This window comes from Leishmania martiniquensis, chromosome 12 (assembly GCF_017916325.1).
Source record: "Leishmania martiniquensis isolate LSCM1 chromosome 12, whole genome shotgun sequence".
Lineage (NCBI taxonomy): Eukaryota > Euglenozoa > Kinetoplastea > Trypanosomatida > Trypanosomatidae > Leishmania > Leishmania martiniquensis.
This window is the reverse complement of record NC_090147.1, coordinates 97,501-120,019: the sequence shown is the minus strand read 5'-3', so window position 1 is coordinate 120,019 and position 22,519 is coordinate 97,501. Positions and strand designations below refer to the sequence as shown.

The window sequence follows — 22,519 nt, the reverse complement described above, 5'->3', positions numbered from 1 at the left end:
ACGCTGACCCCGTCGAGCTCCGTTATCATCACAGCAGCCGACGTCACGAACGCGGGCACGGCTGCCTGTGCCAGTGTGCTCTACAGCTGTTGCCGAAACTCGTGCTTCGGGCGCGTGTCTGCACGATTGGTGCACACACCACACACACACACACGTCGAAAGCGCAGGAGGAAAACGGAAAAGGAAATGGAGTCCCGCCGCTGACTGCTGTGGGCGCAGAACCGGTGATGGGGGAGAGAGGGGGGTCCACATATCACGCGAGCAGTCGTTCAAGCACTTGGGCGACACACGCATCAAGCAGTAAGGCGAGTAGGCGAGGCTGCTCGTGGTGAAGAGGTACCGAAGCAGTGACTGCTTCCTCAACAGAGGCGCTTTTCGGCGGCGCGGACGTCCCCACCGCGTCCCTGACTCCTGAAAAGGGCGATGACGGTGAGGCCTGATGTGTGGACGTCTGGCGAGAGCGCATCCAGCGTGGTAGGGCAGCCACCCGCTGCGCCGCTGTCGATTCGCTGAGGGCGGAAAGGGCGTCCCGCGTGTGACCATAGACGCCCTGCCCCTCTTCACCTCCCCTGCTTTCCGATACGCTGGTAGACACCCCCGCCAGCGAGGAGAGCGATGCCGCTGCCGTCAGCGCTGCTAGTGAGCGAGTGAGGTGCGCATGGATGACTTCCTCGAGCTCCGCCACCTCCTCCGCGGACCAGCGGGCAGCTTCAGCATCCACTGCACTTCTCTTCGCCGGTTCGGCGGTACGAGGCGCATCGCTGCTCGCCACAGCGGGGTCGTACCCGAACGCGCACAGCTGCGGAGCCGGCCACGCTGTAGACGGCGGAGACCCGCCTGCCGGATAATCAGTGGCCGCGGTGTAGCTGGCGACGAGCACGGCACTCGTTAAGTCGGACCACCCACCCGCCATGCCGAGCACGTCACGTACGATCGCGTCGCACTCCGCCTGGACTTCGGGTTGCACTTCGAGGCCCAAGGAGAGGAGCGACTCGTCAGCCGCACCCCTGGCGGCAGTGCCTGCGTGAGGCGCCTGCGCGCCATAGCCGTCCCCATAGAGGGGGTGATGGGCGGCGCTCGGGGTGTTTGAGGGGCACCAGCGCTGATGAGGCACCGACCGCAGCACCTCCTCACGCGTGCGCTCCGCCGACTTTGCCGCTGCTGCTGCCAGCCCAGCACTCAGGGTGGTGGGGAGAAGCTGCACAAAGGCGACGATCGCTGCTTGCACGTACTCGGCGCACACCTTCAAGACCTCCACCACTGCGCGCCGATGCTGCTCCGAATAGGACTGCTGCTGAAGTGCCATTTCGGTTTGGTGTCGCTCTCGCCATGTGCGCTTCGCCTTCTCGAGCTCGACTTGCGATTCCGTGCGCGCAGACTCGGCGACGTCGCGGCGTTGCCGGTCCGCCCTGCGCTGCTGCTCTTGGAGCGCAGCGCGCAGCTCCTCCAGCTGGGCCTGCTGCGCCTTTCGCTCCTTCACCAGTGTCCGCACCGCAGCACGCCTGGTGCCCAGCTCCTGCTGTGCGGCGGTGTAGGCTGCGCACACCTGCTCGACGGCATCGTGAATGTCGCGGAGAAGGGGCAGTACGTGGTGGCCCATCTCAGCAGTCGCGGCTCGCCCATCTCCTTTGCGGGGAGCGAGAGGGCGCTGCAGCTGCCGTTCAAGCGCGGTGAGGCCGCCGCCAACGCGGGAGTGGGGAGACGCTACTGCGAATGCGGCAGATCGAGACCTTGTCGACACGTCACCTTCCTCGCCAGCCCTTGCCGCGGTGTGATCATCATCGTCGAGTGTCGCGCCGCCGCCATCGTCCAGAGAGGGCGCCGGCACGTCGGCCCAGCTCACAGCAGACATCACCACGGACGTGGCAGCGGAGGGCATTGGCGACGCGGACCGCGACGGGCACCCGGTGGACCCTACATCGCTACTGCCGGCGCCGAAGCCGATATTAGCACCACCTGCAGCAAGAGCATCAACCCGGTTCGCCAGTGGCCGTTGTGCAGCACGGCAGGATTTTCTCATCTTGGTGTTGGGGCTGCGCGCAAGCATCGAGAGGTCGCTACGCGACAGAGCTGCAAAGCCGCCTGGCGTCACCACTGACGCACTTCTCCGCAACTGCAGCGACGTCAGGGCCGCCGGCAGCAGAGGCACCGCCGGTGGCCTCAAAAGGTCCGCAATACGTTGGAGTACTCGCTGTTCCTCTTGCCGCCGCTCCATCGATCGCTGCGCCGCCGCCCGCTGCGAGCGCAGCTGCTGCTCTTTTCTACGAAGTTTACCCATTGTAGCTAGCTGCGCATGCAGCGCATCCTTCAGACCCTCCTTCGCATGCACCAGCTCTTCGGTCTGTGCTTCGTGACGTGCCTGTGCGGCTTGCAGCTCTTCGCCGAGCTGACGCTGCGCTGCCTCTGAGCGGGCGAGCTCGTTTTTGAGGGAGGGTATCCGTTCCTGCACCGCCCGCAACTCGCGCTGCGTCGTCTCCAGGGCCTCTGTGCGATGCACGAGATCCCGTTCCACCTCCCGCAGTCGCCGGCACATGACATCGTTACCTTCGCTGAGGAGTTGCTGCTGCTCCAGCAGTTGCGCCTGCGCCTGCACCGATGCTTCACGGTAAAGTCGGTGGTACGAGTCCCGCTCCTCCAGTGCACGCGCCAGCTCCGAAGCGATCTCCTGTCTACTCCTCTCCGCAGCCAGAAGCGCGCCCTCGACGGCCTCACTGCCTTTCACGCAGCCTTCGACTCGCGTGAGTAGGGCAGCGTGCTCTTCCTCTTGGAGTGCAACAGCCGCGGCTGCCTCTTCTCGGCGAGTTTGCTGGAGCGTCTCCACTTCCCGTTCCTGCGATGCGATGGTGGCCGCTGCTTGGCGCAGCTGTTGTTGAAGCAGCGCAATCTGCTGTTCCGCGCTCGCGGCTCGCTGTTCATCATGAGCACGCTCCAGCGCCGTTGCGGCGATGTCTTGGCTGACGCGCTGGAGCTGCTGCCTCTGCTCGTTCATCATCTCCTCTGTACGCTGATGTACCGCTCGAAGTTCTGACAGTTCCCGTTGGGCGTGCGCAAGCGCCGATTTGTACTGAAGTACCTGTGCCTCGAGCTGCTGGGCCGCCTTCTGGGCCAGCTGGCGCTCTTCCTGCACACGAGACCTGCCCTGTGCCTCTTCTTCCTGAGCCGCTTTCGCACGCACTGCGTCGAGCAGACTCGCCTGCTCCTTGAGTTCAAGAAGCCAGCGCTGTCGCGCCGCAGCATTCTCGTTCAGCAGCAGCGCCTCTCGTGCCTTCGCCTGTCCTAGCTGACGCCGAAGTTCCGCCACCTGTTCCGCCTCCGGCTCTCGACTCGCCGCCCCTGCTGCCGTGCTTGCGGAGGAACGGATCTGATCTTCCATCTGATTAGCTAGTGCCGTCACCTCCTGTTGAAGGGCCGTGAGCTCGAGCTTGTGCTGTCGCTGTTGCCGCGCCATATCGCGGCTCTTGCGGTGCAGTTCACGTGTGAGGTGGTCGATGTGGTCACGCAAAGTGTGGGCGTCCTCCCGCTTCTCTTGCTGAACGTTCTCAAGCTGCCATTCAAGTTGGGCGATGCGCGCCTGCGCGACGGCCTCCGCCGCGGACAGCGATGCCGATGGTGCGCCTCGAGCATCAGATGCCAGCGAGCCCCCTGCGCTGTGTTCCATAGACGGCGCTGCGGCAGGCGTGCCGGCGCCGCAAGCGGCTTGCGCCTTGTCGTGGGCAACGACGCGTTCTTTAAGCGCCGCCAGCTCCGCTTCCTTGTCGGCCAGCCTGCGCTGCAGGGCTTCTATGGTGCTCACAGCAGCATGGGCAGCAGAGAGAGATGGAGAGAGGTGCAAGGACTGCTTCTTCACGACGATGTCGTCAATCTTTTCGGGAGCTTGCAGGCCGTTGTGCTCCGTCTTCCACCAATGCACCGGCGTCGCCGGCCACGACGGGGAGGATGTCTTGAACCTATCTGGGGACACTGCTGAAGCGCTCGCTGATAGCGGCGGCGCGACATTCGCCTCCGCGGCAGCCGCGCAGCTGCGGCGCAGCACAGCATTCTCGCTTCGCAGGGTCTCGACAGTTCGCGTGAGCTGCTCAATCACACCGTCTTTCTGCTGCAGCGAGAAGAGCACTCGTGCCGCAACGTCCTCTTCGAGTCCCTCGCTGTAGTCGTCACTGCGGACACTGGCGACTTCACTGGCATCTTCGCTGTCTTGCTCCACCATGCGAGGGCGTAGGTTGACGCTGTTGAAGCACTGACCTTCCGCAGGGGTGAGCTGGACACTTTCCCCGCCTCTCTGTGGTGAGGTGTGAGGGGACGGCTGCATGGCAGGCGCTCGTGTCGTCTTCGACAGGGGCGGTGGGGGCACTTTAAAGCGACTGGAGGACGGCGATACGGCCGCGAAAATCCGCGCGTCGGCTTCTTTCTCGATTGGGGCCCGACGCATAGGCAGCCGCCGGAGTGCCGCCGAGGCCACCTCGTAGGCTGTTACAGTCTCCGTTGGATCTGTCCACGGCGCTGGATGGGTGCTCCTACCTGCCGTCACTGCCCCTGTGCCTCGCGGCCAATCAAGCGCCTCGGCCGCAGCGGCATCGGCAGCCGTGCGGCCAGCATCTGCTGCCTCCTGTGCCTTATTCGCCTCCTCGTCGTCGTCGTCCGTAGCGGCCATGTGAATGACTGTCGCCCTCACAGCTGTGGCGGGACTGCCTGCAGCGCCGTTGTGTGTACACCGTGGCGAGGACGGAGGGGATGCAACGCACGGATGCGCCTCACCTGCGTGGGAGGGGTGCTGCTGCTTCGATGCAGCATGACTCGCCATGCCGAGAGAGGGGAAGGAGGGGTGGCAGCCGTGGTTACCAGTGGAGAGGAGCGCGGGAGGGGGAGGGGAGAGGGGCCCCAAGAGGACACCCCGACTGATGGTCGGCGTATCTGATCTATCGACGATAGCTGCAATAAAAGCCGTTTCGGGCAGGAGAGGGAGTGAGAGAGACTGCGTGTGTGTGTGTGTATCGAAAAGGGGTATGGGGCTGCAGAGGTGCGCGTGAGTTGACGCGCATGCACACACACACGATCCTCCTGTGTGCACTGCTGTGGCGTTCGCTCTTGGCTGCTGCGAAGTCACCGTTAGAGGCCACGGTCCCCTCGCTGTTCCTCTCGCCCGTGCCCTCCCCCCTCGTTCAGTGTGACGCGCAGCTGTTGGCGACGCTACCATTCGAAGCGACAGCACAGAAAGACGGCCACGAGCATGGCGGCGGAGAACGCCGTGTCGCGCAGCGCGAGGGCCGTCGAAGGAGATGAGAGAAGAGGAGAGGTGGATGGGTGAGTGGGTGGGGGCGTAGAGGGGCAGTGGACGTGTGATGGCATCACGCGGTGGCAAAAAAAAAACAAGCCGATGGAGACCAACGGGGGTGAGGGAAGAGGGGAATGGCAGGCTCTGTGATGCTGGGCGATGCCAGATTCGATGGCAGCCTTGTCTCCCCGCTCTTCTCGCTCCCCTCTACTCCCCCTTCTGACGCTCTCGCGCCTGTCACCACCATCACCCCAGACACGGGCACGCACTCGGACACGTAGCCGAACAAAGACGCTCGTCTCAGCAGCTGCCCTGGGCGGGTGCTCTGCCGCAGCCCTTACAGAGTTCGCGCTGGTGGGGCGGGGCTCTTGTCTCTCTCTCTCTGCCCATTTCACACGCGTCGTTAGGCTCGTACAGCGTGTTTGTGTTTACAACGGCGGCGAGGGAGGTGGGGGGGGCGACATGCGTGAAAGCGCAGAGACACACACACACACAAAAAAGGGAGACGAGCCTGAGTCGACGGCGTCAAGCGTGTGGATGCTTCGTTGGCGGCGTAAATTCATGCCCTCCCACCCGCCTTTTTTCCTCCTCCGCCGCCGCCGTCGCCCATCTGCCCGCTGACGCGCTCTTCGTTTCTGTAAAGGGGCGATGGTGAAATGCAGTCGACGGAGGCGACGAAGAGGGAGAGGCGCAACGCTCATACGCGAGTGGGTTGGTGTGTGGGTGTGCCGGAGTACGTGCTCTCTCCCTCCACTTACATGAGGGTGGCGGACGCACGTACCGAGGCGAGAAGCCGCCGCAGCAACATGACGAACGAAAAGCTTACGCTTTACGGCGGTGTGGGCTTGCGCGTCTGTGCTGCAGACGGGCGCCGTTACGTTCATGAGGCGCACGAGGCAGATACAACCAGACAGAGGGAGAGGAAAACACGAAAGGGGAGCGAAGCGAGAGGGTAGCAAAGGTGCCCGGGGACTGCTGCGGCGGATGAGAGAAGAAGGGGGAGGAGGGGGGAGGAGGAGGCGGCGGCGGCGTGGAGACGGAAACGCCCGAGGGCACCATTCACGTGCGCGTACAGACGCCGCCCTCCTTCTATTCAGAGTGCAGCGCGTGCCTCCTGTGCGCGTTCGGCGCTCATGAAGACGGCAACCTCTTTAACGTTAACGGTCGAAGGGCCGGAGGGAGGGGGAGAGAGAGAGAAGAGGGAAACGGACGACTCGACAGCCCCTGCCGCGAGCACTCGCGCACGGCGCCTATCAGATGCACACTTGGTGTATCCTGGTCGTGATACATTCGAGTGGCGCATACATGTCTGCGCGCGTGCGCGGATGCGCATCACAAGGGGGGGCCATCATGAACAGACTGTGCGTTACGCGAGGAGGCGACATAGCAAAAGAAGCCGGGGGCTGCCAACAGAAGGGTAGGGTGTGTGTCGGAGCGGCTTCGCAGCGGACTGTTGCCATGTTAGGAGGGGTGGTGGTGAGAGGAGAGACGCATGTGCTGCGTAGGCGGCCGAAGCACACCTCCTCTCTCTTTCTTGTCGTACTGCGCCCCTTCCTTTCGCACACTCTTTCACTGCACTTGTGATGCCCCAGCGTGTGCATGTGTGTGTGTGCCGCAGAAGGGGCGGACGTGAAGACCGACAGAAAAGAGAGGCATCAGATCGACACGACACAGCCGGGGAGGGGAACGCAGGGAGGGCTGATGTGGGCGGTGGTGGAGAGGGAGAGTTGGGTGGTGGTGATGGGGAGTAATGCGAACGGACGTTGGCCAACATGTGGCCCCGATACGACCAAAAGGAGAGACCAAATAGGGGAGAGGGAAACACACACACAAAAGAAAAACGAATTGCCCAAGCGGATATCTGCAGAGGCAGAGGGGGAGGAGATGAGAGGGGCCTGCGACGGGTACGACCTTCGTGCCGCTTTCCCGCTGCGCTGCACTACACCCGTCCCACCTTCGCATGCTTTACACTCTGGCTCGCTCCTCTACAACGGTGTGCTCCGCTCATGGGGCATTCTCACGCCCGATTCTCGCATACAAGTCCACAGAGCTGACCCACTCGAGCCGGCGCGTCGAGAAGCCGTTGAAGGAGCCGCTGGCGGCGGTGGTGTAGCTGCCCATGTCTGGCGCCAACAGCCAGTCGCCCAGCTTCATCTCCGGGAAGGGCTGCTTCTTCAGAATGCAATCCAGCGAGTCGCAGGTGGGGCCGAACACGGTCGTGATGCGCAGCGGGCGGCGTGTGGGTTTGCTGCAGCGGCGGTCCCCGGCAGAGACAGACAGGCCGCCGCTCGATGGGGAGCCGCTCCGCGACGCTTCGTCCTCCTCTTTTCTGCCCGCCACCGCTGCGTCCGTGGCCTCCTCTACTCCCTCAGCGCCGTCGCCGTCGTTCAGCAGGAGAAGCTTCGGGTGGGCGTGGTCGTAAAGGATGCAGTTGAAGCTGTGGTAGAGGCCGTCGTTCACATAGTACTGGTACTCCTCCGGCTCGTCCATCGGCACAACGGACTGGAGGGCCTGGCATCTCAACTTCTCCTCATCGGACATGCGACGCTTGCGGGCAGCGAAGACGTTCATGAGAAGCGCGTGCGTGGCAGCCGTGAAGTAGCGACCGGGCTCACTGATGATGGTGACATCCCCGCTGCCGAAGAGCTCCTCTAGCACCGGCCGAATCACGCCGGCGATCGCCTCGAAGGAGGCCTCATCGCTCGCCTCGGTGCTTTCTGTGCCCGGAAAGCCGCCGCCAATGTCGAGAATGGTGCAGTTGAAGCCGTACCGGCCGGCCTTCTGGAAGACGCAGTGGGCATCGCGCAGCGCGGACACATACGCGGAGTGGTCGCCGTTGCCGCTGCCTACGTGGAAGCTGACGCCGTACACGTCGACGTTGAACTGGCGCGCCGCCCGCAGCAAGCCGTCCACGTCGTCCAGGGAGGCACCGAACTTTGCGGAGAAGGAGCACTGCGCCTGACTGTCATTCGTCTTGATACGGATGATGGCGCGGGCCGAGGGCATCGTGCGACTGATCTTCTCCATCTCCAGCTGGTTGTCCACCGTGACGTAGGTTACACCACACGCGTGCGCCTCACGCATGTCGCCGAGCTGCTTGCACGGGTTCGCAAAGATGATGTCATCCGGTGACTCTACGAGGGGGCTGCTCAGCACCAGGCGGATCTCCTCCTTCGACGCGCAGTCGAAGCCGGCGCCGAGGGCAGCGAGCAGCTCCAAAATGACCGCGTTTGGGTTGCTCTTGACGGCGAAGTAAGGGCGCACCATCGGCAGCGCGTGACGCCAGCGAGCCATCTGTTCCACAACACGGCCAAGGTCGATCATGTAGAACGGATCCTCAGGTTCGTAGGCGGGGGCGGCTGGTACGGCACCGCTCTTCGCAGTCGTGGCGGCAGCCGCAGCCGCAGCCGCAGCCTTCACACCCTTCTGGATGTACAAATCCGAGAGCCGACGCCAGTACTGCTCACGCGTCTCGATCACCCGCTTGTTTATAGGAAGAGCGGAGGAGTGGCAGCCACCGCTTTGGTGGCGCTGCTCGGCGGGCAGATGCATGGCAACGCTATGCTTCTGGAACACCTCACAAACAGCAGCGTGGCGCTCCTCGGCCGTGCGTGAGCCGTAAATGGGGTACGGCGAGAAGCACAGGCTGTCGACAGCCTGGCTTCCCTCAAGGAAGAAGAGGTCGACCAAGTCTTGCTTGGCCGCGATAGGGGCGTGCTCATCCACCGTCGAGCCCGCAGCAGCACCGCCACCCACCTCCTGCACGTACACGTGTGTGTGCTTGTTGCATGCAGTCGGCGAGTATGCTGATTTTGCCGGGAGGGGAGGTGACTGCATAGCGACTTCACCGAGCTGCGCCTCCTCGTGACTGAGGGAGGCGTGGGCTCGGTTAAGCAGGCCGTGACGGACGGACTGGAGGCAGATGTTGTACTGCTGCAGCAACTGCACTTGGCGGGTGAGGGCCGCCTCCTGAGTCGCGTTCGCGCTGAGGGCAGACATCGGTGGCGTTGCCGTCATCATTGCGGAGGGGCGCTCACGGCTCAGAGAGTCGCTTCCCACCCTGTCACTGACCGCCGGCATCGGCACAAGGACCGAATAATCCACGTGGCTGTAGTGACTTGCTTGGCAGAGAACGTCGTCGTGACAAGTGCTCATCGATCTCCGTGAAGGGTGGGCTACGCGTGCGTGTGTGTGTGCGTGTGCGAGTGTTTGTGAGAGAGGGGGGGAAGGGGAAGGCGAGGTGGAGATGCACACCAAAGAGCGTCTTTGCCAGCGACAAAGAACAGCGCAGAGGTTTACCGCAAAGAAAACGGACTGAGTGGCGACTGAAGGCGAGAGGGCGGCAGCGGCTGTGTGTGATGTGTGAACGGCGGCACCGGTGGGAGTGATGGGGAGGGAGAGAGAGGCGAAAGTGTTCGGTAGAGGCATGGAAGGCAGAGGCCGTCTCGAGCAGCGATGCCCCCATTCGCGGGGGAGTGGTCGCGTGAATACTAATGCCTGCATTCTTCTGCAGGACTTCAGGGGGCCTTTCAGCAGCGTGCGTCCGTAGCGCGCACCGGCACCCACACACCACTCGCACAGGCGTGAGTGGCATCGTTCCTGTCCGCCCCTCTCCTCTCTCTCTACACACCCACACACACAGACAGAGAGGAGAGGAAATGCCCATAAGGCGAAGGGGTACGCCGGCTGAACAACGCTGTGACGCTCGAGGCGATTCCTTCGCCCCAACTTCTCCAAGGCACGCACGCACAAGGGGAGAAAGCGGCTCACGTGCGCCCTGGCACCGCCTCGTTCAAGAGCCGAAACACATAACGATATTCCTGGAGCAGCTGCCGCTTGGACACCCTGCGCACCTCCACGTCGATGCTCTCCTGCGTCTTTGACAATGAGCACCGTGGCGTGGATGATGCCCGCCATTGTGTGGCAGAGGGCCTCTGCAGTGAGGGTAATGGCTGCCCGTAGAGGTACGCCACCACGTCTGCGCTGCTGGCGGCGTAGCTTAAGAGTACAAGCTCATCATCGAAGCCGAGCTCCAGCAGCTTTGCCATGACGTGCAGCGGATCACACACGCCTATCGCGCTAGGCTGCGCGGCACCCTCGTGCGCCAGCAGTGCATCGTGCTTCCCCGAAGGGTGTCCGTTGCGCCACTTCCTACACTTCCCCGTGCGCAACGCGCGCAGAAAGGCGCTGACCTCCGGCCTTGGACGGTAGACGTAGTGGCGGCAGCACGACTGCCCACACCGACAGAGCAGCCAGCTGCGCGACTTCAATGCGCCGGCCGATTCCTCTGGGCCGAGGGTGGCCATGCGGGTGCTGTAGTCCAGCGTCAGCTCCTCTCCCGCCGCAACGTGACGCGTCAGGAAAAAACTGTTCGCATCCGCGAAGCACGGCCACCGCGTCAGTCGCTCGCCCCAATCTGCGCCGTGCGACGGGGAGTCGAAAGACGATGACGACGGCGATCCATTTCTCCGCTCATGGGCCATCCCCTCCGCTCTGTCAGTGCCACGGAGAGCCTCTGCACGCTCACTGCTGCAACTGACCGTGGAGTCGATCCACCACGAGTGTTGCTGCTGCTGCTGCCACGTGCCTGCCATCATGGCGGCTTCCCAAAAGGCACGCGAGAGTCCGCTACATACATTGGCTGCGCAGCTATGGTTCATCAGATGATGCGGTTGCCCTTGCGTCACCAGCTCCACAATGCTCCCGGTAGGTTGGGTGTAGTGCCACGTGTCCGGCAGCTTTTCATGCGTGTCACCCAGAAGCCTAACAAAGTGTGGGGCGATGAGGAGAGAGCGCCGCGGCTCGGCAATGATGCGGGTGCCGCGCGGCAGTGCACGCGCCGTGAAGAGCCCTCTGCTATGTATCGGGCTGCTGCCAATGTAGAGGCAATCAAGGGCGTAGTCGTGCAGCGGCGCGCCGCGGGAGAAGGGGATTGAGGAGGAGGCGGCGGCGGCGGTGGAGGGGCAGCCGGCCGGCCAGCGACGCGGCGAGGTTGAGGGAGTGCTTCCTCCTGAGAAGTCGTCTGCGCATCGAGTCGGCGACATGTGAGTGCAGGCACTGCGGCCCACTTTGTCCAGGTCGGAGCTTCCACCTAAGGTGTCCGGCTCCGTCGCCATCGCCACCGGCGGCCCCACCCGTCGCCGGGTGAATATGACTACCGACCCCTTAACGTAGGCGGCGTAAGCAGAGGCCTCGAGCACACGCATCACAAGCGAGCCAAGGTATGGCGTACGCATAAGCGCAAGAAGCAGCGTCAACCAGCGCTGCTGTGCGCGGGTTCGCAATGCTCTAAGGCAGGTGGCGCAACTGCTGTTGGAGACAGTGGTGCTTGGCAACTCGGCAGGGGGGCTTTGCGGCCGTTCCCATAGGGATGCTAGCATGTTACGGTGGCCGTAGACCCTGTCTGCGTCGGCGTAGCTCAGCCGCTTTGAGCGCCGAGGTACGGAGCACGCCACCGGCGCTGCTGGCGAGCCTGACGAGGTCGACATCGCATAGCGGGCGAGACACGGAATCGCCTGGCTGGATGGGGCGTATCCCCACCTAAGAAGACAGTCACCGCCGCGGCGGTAGCGCACAGCTTGGGGCGGGAGCAGCATCGCTGAGTTAATGTGACGTGTGGCCACTCATCGAACTAGAAGGCGTGCGGCGAGGCGGGGGTGGGGAAGACTTTGTCTCTCACGCTCGCTGGCCCTATTTGTGTGCGTGCACGGAGGGTGCTGCCTCGAGACGTGCATCGCGGGCAAAAGGAAAGGGGGTGGGGAGAAGTCGCACGCATCGAGAGGGGGGAGGGAGGGAGGGGGGCCATGGCGCACACACGCGCTAAGCGCAGAAGAGATGAGGATGGCCGAGAGCCCCGGAGAAGTCTGCGCGTTGATGGTGCAGATGCCATGTCGTGCGGGTGCAGTTTAATGCGTCGTTCTCTGTGATTAGAGGGAGGGAGGGAGGGGGTGGGAGGCAACGGAGACGCAGCCACCTCAGCAGGGCAAGAGTCCCCCCCAGAAACTCTGCCGCACGCGCAGATGCGCGCATAACGTCATGAGGGTTAGAGGAGGGGGGAGGAGGAGGAGGGGTAGGCGCGGACATCGGTCATCCCTCCTCATCCCCACTCCCGCGCTGTGACTAAAACTGCGGCTGGCTCTCCTCATCATCAGTGACACCGGTGCCCTTGCGGAGCCTGCGTAGGCGGCCGGCACCCTCGCGGGCATAGAGCGTATGCAACTTACTTTTGGCGAGCCTCTCGCCCTCAGACTGGGACGTGGGCGCCACGGGGCTACCCGTGCGTGTCGGCTTCGCGGACGCCGGCCTCGTCAATGCCCAGCGGTGCGCATGGCGGTCGGCGTAGAACTGACGCAGCTGAGCGGCGAAGGCGACCGGCGGTAGCCGCGACGGGAGCGCTGGCGGCACCCTAAACATCATCTCCACCGCTGCCCCTTCGGCGTTCAGTGCGCGGTAGCTCAGCCGCTTCGACAGCGCCGCAGTAGGCGACAGAGACGCCTCGCGGCTGTGGACCTCGCCCAGCCCGCCTTGCGCAGCAGTGCCGCGCCCCTCGGCATCCTTGGCAGAAGTGGGCGGAGTCGCCGGTCGCATGAGCGCCGCCAGAGCACGCGGCGGTGTCGCGAAGACGCATCCCAGGTCACGCAGCAGCTCCTGAATGGTTTGACCACGGCGAACGCGCTTGAAGTAGCCGGCCAGCACTTCTGCTGCTGCCAGGGGTCGTGGTGGATGCGCCACCTCGTCCACTGCGCGGGTGCTGGGCACAACGAACGGAGATGCTTGAAGTTTGCGCATCACGCGCTCCACGTAGTCGGCCAGGGTGACCATGTTGCGGCGTGCCTGCAGATACTCGTGAAGGGCAAGAAGCAGCGTGGCCTCCACGACGGCATCACAGCCGACCGTGCGCTCGCCCTTCGACGGGTTGCAGCAGTGCTCGCCTGTGGTCAGGGGGCACACCGCCTCTGGAACGCACCAGTGCAGCCCATCAGAGGGGCCGTGCGTCCCGGGGGATGGAGCGGCACGCACCCTTCGCTGCCTGCTGTCGGGCGACTTGCTCGTCAGCGGTATCAACACACCAGGCCAACCGCCGCCGCTTACGATATGCTCCAGGAGGCCCATGTACGCCTGCATCGGCAGCGGCGTCGGCAGCCGCCACACGCCCAAGCCGTGTAGCATCACCGCGTGGAGGTGCGTATGAGCCCCGTTAAGCAGCAGCGCCACCGCGGCCCGTGGCGAGGCAGTGGCGAGATAGCCGGCCACCACAAGCAGTGCTGACATCGGTGGGCGAGCAGTTGCCGAGGACGCCGCAATCACGTCAGCACTGTTTGACAAGTTCAGTACCCAGACATGGTGAGCCGAAAGCGTTTCTGCGTCGACCGATGAGGCCGGAGGCGCCGCCTTCATGCCAGCCCCACCACGGTACCGGCTTGCCCCAGTCGACTGCCGCAGGTGCGGCGGGGGAAGAACGTCGGTGACGCTCTGCAGCGCTACAAGGCTGCCAGCCACCGCGAGCGGCGTGGCACGGTCGGCCCCTGCTCCTCCCCCCTCCGCCTTGTGAGTGTCAGCGACATGGTGCTCGTGATGCGACGGTGGTGGGCCGCCGTAGGACCACTGAAGGCAGTTCAGGAACGACTGCGCACTGACCACGCAGGGGTAGACGTGCTGGGTAAGCGGTAGGCGGGTGGCACTCCGCAGGCAGAGCAGCGACACCAACGGGAGCGAGGCAGCGGCAGATAGCGCGTGGTGAGGCGGGCTGCCGCTGCTGCCTTTGCCCTCGGCGGAGCCCGGGTGATCGCTCGTGGACATTACAATTGGGCCTGCGGACTGACCGCCACCAGCGACCCGTGGAGCCCAGCCGTACAGCGTCTGTATGTGCTCACGGCGAAGTCCGAGCTGAACTGCATGGTAGAGGTGCTCAAGGTGGCTGGCAGAGCGGTAGTGCTGGTGAAGGGCAGTATGGCTAGAGTAGATGTGGTTGCACAGGACACAGTAGTGCACTGGGGGCTCTGCAGAGTCGGGGCTACCATCGCGCGCGGCGTGCGCCATTGAGGCGGCGGTGGGTATGAGGGCAGGTAGAGGCACCTTCCACGTGATGCTGCGCGTGATGTAGATGGGGGGCACGACACTGATCGTCAGCGCTGGCGGCGCTGCCGCGCCGTCTGCCGGCGGTAAGATCTCGGCCGCTGACGAGGCTGCAGGGCCGGCGGCAGCGTCTTCGCCACTGCCGATAGACATCTGTGTTCCGCGGCTGTGGAGCGGCGACACATTATACGACGGTGGGGGCGGTGTGGGGAAGAGGTCTGCCAGCCCCAAGGCTTCCACGGCAGCACGACTGACGGATCGGCCGGGGACACCAAGGCTGTTGGGCCAAGTGATGCACGTAGTTGTTGTTGTAGCTGAGGTGTCGACGCTGCCGGGGGTCGACTGCGGCGCCGCAGCGTTGGACGGTAGAGAGACCTCGGAGAAGCGCACGCTGCGTCCGTCGTCCCCACCTGAGCCGGCATGTCGCGCGAGCGAGGCTGAGGAGGAGTGTGCCTCGGCCAATGGCGACGACGGCTGGGCGGATTCAGTCCGCGAGCTGAGTCCAGAGCTGGGAGCCCCGGCCAAGGGTATACGCTGGAGGCCGCCAAGACCTCTGCCCCCGCCCCCCCCGCCGGTGCCGGCGGCAGCAGCAGTCAGGAGGCTGACGCCGAAGGGAGCCAGGTGCACGTAGGGATGACCTCCTCCAGCAGAGGTGTCGTGGGCTGACGATGCCGCTGCCTGCGTGGGCTTTCCTGCGACGGTGTATCGGAATCGGGACGGGAGCACCACCGCCTTCAGCAGATCGTCCGCTGGCGGCGCATGTGCTCCCTCTGCACTTACCGATCGAGTATTGGACGGCGTTGCTTCGGCATTCGAGACACCAGACTGTCCTTCAGCACGCCTCGCGCCTCCTGCCGTGGCGCGCCGTCCATCCCGCACAGGTGCAGCTTCCTGCATAGAGGTGGCGCCGCTGCCGTTAGCGCCCACGCCACTGCCCTCTTCGCCTGCCTTCTTGGCAGGGTCGACATTGGCGGGGAGAGCGGCGGAGGAGCCGGGAGAGACGCTGTCGAAGAGGCTGCTGAATCCGTCGCTGGCGAAGCGAGCCGCCACGGCGAGACGGTTGCTCTGGAAGAGCTCCAGCTGCTGAAGACCAGCGCCACGCAGGTATGGAGAGAGAGCTTCCTCCACCGACTTCGACGTCACCCCTGATGCGCGGAGGAAGTCATAGGAGCTGGGCGACGGAAGCAGTGGCGCGGCGCGCGCTGGTGGTTTCCTAGCACTTCCCCCGCCCTCTTGCACACCCGCCGTACCGTGGAGGATGCCTGGCACGTTCGCTGTGTTTCCGCTAGACACTGACGCCGATGCGAATTCTGGTTGCTGCTGCTGCTGCTGTACATCTATATGGAAACTGCAGACGTGCTCCTCGTCGTTGCCCATCGTCTGCGCGTTGCGCAGCAGCCGGCGGTGGTGGAAGCGGTGCCCACCATCTTCGCCACGCAACGTGCGATGACCGAAGGCGGCAACGAAGGCGGCGCACAGTCGATCCTCGGAGCGCCCCATGACGAAGACCACGGGTGGGATGGGCGGTGGGGGCGCTGGTGGGCGGTAGACGGGCACCTTTGACCGGGTAACCCGTGTGGACAAAGGCGGCGGCACACTCGAGCGCGATGAGGTGATAGCGCCGTCCACAAAGAGCGACTCTACGCGCTGCTGCGCGTAGAGGGAGGGGTAGTGTGATCGCAAGGCAGGCAAGCCATCGGCCCAGTATGTGAAGCAGGGGTGTCGCCGCACTGCCTCTGGCGCTTCTCGCGTTTCCTCAGGAAGGCCTCGCCCACCACAAAGAGAGCCGGCGCGATCCGCTGCGCGGTGATACAGATACGGTCGCCCCCAAAGCTGTATCCGCTGCTCTTCGCTGTCGCACCACTGCGGCAGGCCGTAGCGCTGCCGCAGTTCGGTGTGGTGCAGGTGCACACGGCCAACAGCGACTCGCTGGAGGCGGCGCAGTGAGCGCAGCAGCTGCGCACGAGTTTCCGGGGGCCATCCTTGACAAAATGGTATGCAGTCAACAGCGCTGCCCCTGCCGCTACCACCGCGCGTCGGCGTGCCGCTGGTGCTCCACGCTGCCGGCGCACCTGCGTGACACACGTAGGCGCTGAAATCAACCTCGGCTTCTGCGTCCTCGGTAACGAAGCGCTTGGCAGCCCCGGCATCCGCTGCTGCTTCGGCGTCGTCCTCCGGCCCCGTGTGAGCCGGCAGCAGCATGCGAATCAGCCGCCCACAGGTCTGGGCTACTGCATTATCCACTTGGCGCATGGCACTTCGGTTGAGGCCGTGGGCGTTCTGCAGTCGAATGCAGTCGTCCACGTTGGAAAAAGAGTACCACTGCCGCAGCACCGCACGCAGCACGAGCGGCTCACTCAGATGCCCCGCGTGCTCGTCCGCGTCGCTCGACGAGCTGTTGCCGATGCGCCGGCAATGGGCGGATGCTTCGTTGCCACCAGACGGCGAGGCAGCGGGGCGCCCCGCCGGGCGCGCGAGAAAGCCGGCAAAGAGACGCTGAGCCCAGAGGTGCCGATAGTACTGCTCGAGTGGCGAGAGGGCCGCCTTCCTGTCTACGTCCCATCGCGATGTGGCGTAGTCGGAGTGTGTGCTGCGCCGAGACCCTACCTGGATCGTGCTTCGGGACGACACGCGCGGCGTTAGAAATAGGGACGGGACAGTCATGGCACACGCTATCATCAGCGCGTCTTCGACGCAGCGGAACTGAAGGCCATGATAGACGAGGGTGGCGTGCTCGTAAGGCAGCGGCAGGCTGGCCACGAAGTGGCCCTTCGGGGTGAAGACGCTGCGGTCAAGTAGATAAAAAAGAGTGCTGCCATCACTGTCGAGGGCCGCCGCATTATCGGCGACGCACGGTTCGGCATAGGCTGAGTCACGAGCCGTTTCCTTCGCCGTCGATGTCTCTGCCACCTCTGGCAAGAGGAGGAGATCCATGTCCACGAGCTGCTGCAAAGCTAGCCGCGTCGCTGAAGCACTCGGCGGCGATGGCAGAGCCGCCAGGGCGTCACTTACCTTCGCAAAGAGAAATTTGAGCCGCAGCAGCACCGTCGCGGCGCCATCGGGCAGGGCCTCGAGGGCCAGCGTAGCGGGCGGCGGCTCGGACGTGCCGGCTGTGGAGGACGGGGGGAACGCCGCCTGCATCGATGGCGGCGGGCTCGGAAGGGCTTGCGGGAGCACAAACCGTCGGGGCGCCAAGTGAATCACAACGCCATCGCCAGTTCGGCCTACCCGCCCACACCGCTGCCGCAGCCCACTGGGAGAGGCGAAGGCTGTCAGTACTTGCGCAGCGCCGGTGACGTCGTCGATGCTGATGCGACGCTCGAGGCACGTGTCGACCACAATGCGGGTGTTCGCAATCGTGAGGGAGCTCTCAGCAACGTTGGTGGAGAGGAGCAGCCGCAACGGTGCCCCTGAGCGCTCCGTCGCCCTCAATTGTTCTTGCGGACTCCCAACCGCTGTGGAGTGGAGAAGGCCGACGGAGAAGACTTCGGCGCCGTGGCGCAGCACGAGGGTCGAGGGCGCGCTCGCGTCCGCAACGTGCGTGGATTGGGACGTCGCCAAAGATGAGGGCTGCACAGTGTCGCACAGCCGCTCGAGAGCCAGCATGATCTGGTGCAGCTCCCCGATGCCAGCGACGAACACCAGCACCGTGATTGGGGCCGCCATCGCTGACAAATCTGCGACTTCGGTAGCCATTCGCCCCGGCTCGCAGGCAGCGGCACCAGCGTGATACAGCTGCTCGCTGCCTGGTGATTGGGGTGTCGAGGGGGTCGCGGGTTTGGCGCCGGACGCTGCCGCGCCGTCGATCCATCGATACCGTGCGGCCTGCAGAAGCTGTAGAATGAGCTCCACGAGCGCGCGCGCGTGGGTGCTGAGCATGGCATACGAGGCAGCACGCGTGCCGTGCAGGTCTACTAGTCGAGCTCGCAGCGCGGCGCCGTCGTCTGTGAGGCACATTGGAAAGCCCCCGCTCGGCCACTGGGTCACTCCGGCGGCGGACGCGGTGGGAGCTGCGGTGCCGCCCTGCACGGGTTGCCTTCCGCTTCTTCGACCTGCGCTAACCGCGCCCGCTGCTGCATGGGAAGGAGTGCGAGCCGATGTAGCCCGTGGGGTAGTCGCAGCGTGGCGGCGTGCCGCCTCATCAAAGAGCACCTGTGACCTCGCGAAGCAGCCGTCCACGGGATCGAGATCGTCGACAAAATAGCGCTCCACGCGGTACGGCTTCGTGGCAATGACAATGGCCTCCCCGTCAGCGCTGCGGAGCTCCGATGGGTTGCCGGAAGGCGACATCAGTGATGACTCGGCTGCTGCCGTGATTCCTGCGAGGCCCTGGGCGCCGCTGGCAAAGACGACTCCCGCCGTGCTTTGGGCAGAGTTGCCGGCGGGCGGCTCGCTCGCCATCGTCGCGGCGCCGTCGACGGGCAGAGGGTCGCCTCGGGCACCGTCATCGCATTCGCCGTAGCCTTCAGAGGCCTCCACGAGCTGCAGGACGGCTGCGCGAACGCGTCTATCCGTCGCCACCGCCCGCGCGACGGCGGAGTCCGCGTCTGCTCCATCGATCTGTGCGCCATGGCCACACGGCTGCCCTCTTTGCCACCACCGCCGCACATGCAAGCGTTGCATTGGCGAGAGAAGCAGAAGCGGCGCGCCCTCAGGGACTCGGTCCGCCTCCTCGGCATTCGCGGGCAGCGCGTCGCCGTCGGCGACCGTGCGCGCAAGCCCTCGAGCGCCGCCTTCTTGTCGCACCGGCTGGGCGTCGGACCCAGTTCTGTTGCCGTGCTGAAGCCCTCGGCAGAGATAGGCGTCCATGGCTTGCAGATTCATGGTCGCGGAGAGCACATAGTACTGCCGCAGCACCGGCAACGTCGTTGAAGCAGCCAATGCCGACGCATCCGCGCCTGGCCTGCATGCTCGCGACATCTTCATCCAGGCCAGCAAGGCATCCGTTTCTACGTCGCGACAGTGTGCCTCATCCACCACGAGCGTGGTTGGCGACAGCGACGGCGACGACTGGGGATGGGAAAGCTGCAGTGCGTTGAGAGCGTAGCCCGGGGTGGCGAAGACAATTTCTGTTTCCCGGCAGAAACACGACTCACCGCCGACAGCGAACCCCACTCGCCTCCCTAGTGGCGGAAGGCCCCGCAGACGCTGGTCGGCGTCGCTACTGAGGCCTCCTCCGCCGGGCGTGGCAGCGAAGCTGCCATTGCCCCTGACACCGGTGCGACTGGAGTCCAAGAGCAAGCTTGTGTACGCCGCAAGCTCCGCACACGCAACGCGGGTTGGCTGGCTCACAACAATGCGCAGCCGGCTACAAGCCGTGAACTCGCGTATGAAGCTCTCCTGCGAGTCCAGGGGGAAAGGCTGCGAAGCAACGCTGACCGCTTCCGCAGCCTCTGACTGCTGTGCAGCCGTGGCAGAAAGCAGAGACACGTGCGCAGAAGACAAGTTGCCTCGCATCTTTTCCACGACCTCTATCGTAGCGGCACTGTCGTAGGCTTCAATCGTCCGCACCAGTCGCTGTTCCAGCACGGCCCAATGCGCGTCGAGTGCGTAGAGCGGGATGAGCACACTTTTGCCGGTCCCGGTGGACGCAGCACAGAGCAGCAGCGGAGGCAGCCGGTGCCGCGGATCGAGGCGCTTGCGACGCGACGCAGCCGTTGTGGCCACCGACGCCGCAGGCGAAGATGATGTGGCGGCAGAATCGGTCGTCGCGAGCGCGACCATTGGCGTTGCACTTCCGCGAGCGCAGTAGTCCTCACACCATTCGTGGCGGCACGCGTAGAGAGGCATGCGGAGGACTTCAGGATGTAGCCGAGAGAGGGTGTCCCACCGGATTCGCTTGTCAGCCCGAATGGTGTAGAGCAGTTTGTGTAGGAGTGCTCGCGACGGCGGAGTCGACTTGGGCACTGAAGGGGCCGCATCACCTGCTGCGACGTAAGTTTTGGCTAGAGCGCTTGCCGCTGGGGTTGCTTTTTTCTCCGCGCGTGGGGTGCCGGCACCGGAGAGCTTCTTGGCAATAGGGCCGGCGGAGGGGGATGACTCGGGGTCAAGCGACCGGGGCGGCACCGTGGGGAGGGGCGCGGGTGCGGCGTCAAATACACGCAGTAGGGGTGACCCCGTTGTGACTCGTTCGGTTCGCTTACCCGACGCGGGGGCCGATGGCAAAGTCCCGCCAGCGCTGCCGATCGCCTCTTTTTTTGCCGGCAATTTGGTGGGGCGGAGCAGGGCGGATAGGGCAGCTGCCGTAGCGACGGGAGTGCCGTGCCGTGCACGGCGCACGGTCCCCCCACCACGACGCGCAATGCTGCGCAGCAGCTCAGCTGTGTGCTGGTTGGGTTGCGATGCTGCAGAGGGTGCCAGCGTCCGCTCTGAGCAAGGTGCAGCAGGCGGTGCCGAACTGCCACGGCCGCTCACAGGCGCTTCACGCCGATGGCGCGAGCACAGCAGCAGCGTTGTTGGCCGAAAAGCAGTCGCTGACGTTGAAGGGCTGTAGCCACAGACACAGCGGTGTCTGCGACGTGATGTGGCCAAGACAGCTTCTCTGTAAGCCTGCCCTCTTGCAAGAAGCGATGGCCACGCCGCTGGCTTGCCCCAGCGAGTGAGCCTGTGGTGTGCAACAAAGCGGGCACGGCTGCTCGACACCGTTCGCAGGGGCGCGAAGAACGACCAAGAGGTCCATGGGCCCTGCATGAGAAAGGATGTTGGAGGGAGGGGGACTGTGCGGGTGTGGAGGGAGGCGCGTGCAGGTGAAGGCAAAGATGTGTGAGGGAAGGGGTTGGGGTGGCGCACCGGCATTTCGAAGGGGACTACTCTCCCGACTCCTCTGCCCATGATGGCTCGTCATCTTTTCCTCCTCCTGTGTGCGGCTGCACGTCTGCCACGCCGCCGACGCTCAGGCGCACGCTGCTCACTTGCGAGGACGTGCAGAGAGGCACCCCAAGCGTATGCGCGCAGCACTGGAAAGGGGCGGTCCCAGGTTTTCACCGTGCTTTCCGCCGCTCAGTGACCTCCCTTGGGCCTGTTGCGTCGGGGCTGCCCTGAAGGCCCGCTGCCTCTCATTTCCTCTTCGGCTTTGAGTGCCCGCACAGCGGTGCGCGGGTGCCCTGACGCCATAGGGGCTGACGCCGACATGCAGGTGCGCGGAAAGGTGCGCAGCCCCAAGAGGAGAGGGGGAGGGAGGGCATGAAAGAAATGAGCACAGAGTCTCTGGCACCTCCCGTGCAGATGTGAGCCGCGAGCCACGAGTCTATTCGATGGATGGCGTCGGTCTGCTGTCGACCTTCGCCCCCCCAGGGCATGTCTTTCATCGGTATCCGCCAGCTCGTCCGCTGCCTGACAGGCGCACAGACTGACAAGCACAGACAGCATCGATGTGCTCGCACCCCTCACGTGACACCATCGTGTAGGTGTGTGTGTGTGTCTGCGGGTGGAGAGGAAAGAGCACAGCACTCTGCTCACCCCCTCTCCCTTTTTTCTCGTCGGTGTTACCGTCTGCGTTGACGTGTATTTGTGTGCGTGCGTGGGGGGGGGAGGGCGGTGCACTTCTTTAGCACGGCGATCTGCCTCCGGGCACCCGGCCTCCCCCTTCCCCCTCCGCTTTTCTTTACTCCCTTCACCAAGTCACCACTTCGTCCACGACTTCAGACCAGCACACGGCCCCGTCGCTTCCGTCCTCAGAACATTCGCCGCTCACACAGACAGACACGGGTGAGCCTCTACAACCCCCACTCCCCTTTACATACACACCCACCCACCCACGCCCACACACACACCGATGCCGCCGTCGTGGCCTTCACGAAATTCACCTTGCCCATGAAGCTGCTGCCTTCCGCCCCGCCGTTAGTTCAATCATGAGCGTGCGCGTGATGTCGAGACCGGCAGATTTATGCAGAGGCGGGAAAGGGGCCGGCTTACACCGATATCCCCTATCCCTTCTTCCCCAGTTTGCGCGCTGTCCAGTTACCTGAATGCGTGCGGCGCTGCTCCGTCAGTGAGAGCATTATTAGCGGCGCCTACTTGTCCCCTTCGAGCTTGGCCACCATAGTGGCCAGCTCTGCCTCCTGCTCCAGCAGCCAAGGCTCGCCACCCTTGCTGAGGAACTCGTCGTACATCTTCGCGTACTTGGCCTGCTCCCTGCTCAGCTTCTTCAACTCTTTCTCGCTCACCTCCTCA

At 64.4% G+C, this 22,519-nt stretch overlaps 5 protein-coding genes across 5 annotated transcripts in view; all 5 read right to left on the bottom strand.

The window, feature by feature from the left end:
- Positions 1-253: 253 nt before the first annotated feature.
- LSCM1_07838 (uncharacterized protein) lies at positions 254-4,651 on the bottom strand (the record flags this gene model as incomplete). The annotated part of the gene is made up of 1 exon (XM_067325194.1): positions 254-4,651. One exon carries the CDS (start codon positions 4,649-4,651, stop codon positions 254-256), a length of 4,398 nt encoding a protein of 1,465 aa, XP_067180407.1.
- A 2,625-nt stretch (positions 4,652-7,276) lies between these two features.
- LSCM1_07837 (uncharacterized protein) lies at positions 7,277-9,292 on the bottom strand (the record flags this gene model as incomplete). Its single annotated transcript, XM_067325193.1, has 1 exon — positions 7,277-9,292. One exon carries the CDS (start codon positions 9,290-9,292, stop codon positions 7,277-7,279), a length of 2,016 nt encoding a protein of 671 aa, XP_067180406.1.
- Positions 9,293-10,038: 746 nt separating this feature from the next.
- LSCM1_07836 (uncharacterized protein) lies at positions 10,039-11,868 on the bottom strand (the record flags this gene model as incomplete). The annotated part of the gene is made up of 1 exon (XM_067325192.1): positions 10,039-11,868. One exon carries the CDS (start codon positions 11,866-11,868, stop codon positions 10,039-10,041), a length of 1,830 nt encoding a protein of 609 aa, XP_067180405.1.
- Positions 11,869-12,391: 523 nt separating this feature from the next.
- On the bottom strand, positions 12,392-21,037 carry LSCM1_07835 (uncharacterized protein; the record flags this gene model as incomplete). The annotated part of the gene is made up of 1 exon (XM_067325191.1): positions 12,392-21,037. The coding sequence occupies one exon, from the start codon at positions 21,035-21,037 to the stop codon at positions 12,392-12,394; it is 8,646 nt and encodes a 2,881-aa protein (XP_067180404.1).
- A 1,322-nt stretch (positions 21,038-22,359) lies between these two features.
- The window catches only part of LSCM1_07834 (uncharacterized protein), a gene marked incomplete at both ends in the record, with an annotated part of 2,355 nt that continues 2,195 nt past the window's right edge, over positions 22,360-22,519 (bottom strand). Inside the window, one exon of the mRNA XM_067325190.1 lies at positions 22,360-22,519. This exon is cut by the window's right edge and continues 2,195 nt beyond it. Coding sequence (XP_067180403.1) covers positions 22,360-22,519 — 160 coding nt within the window.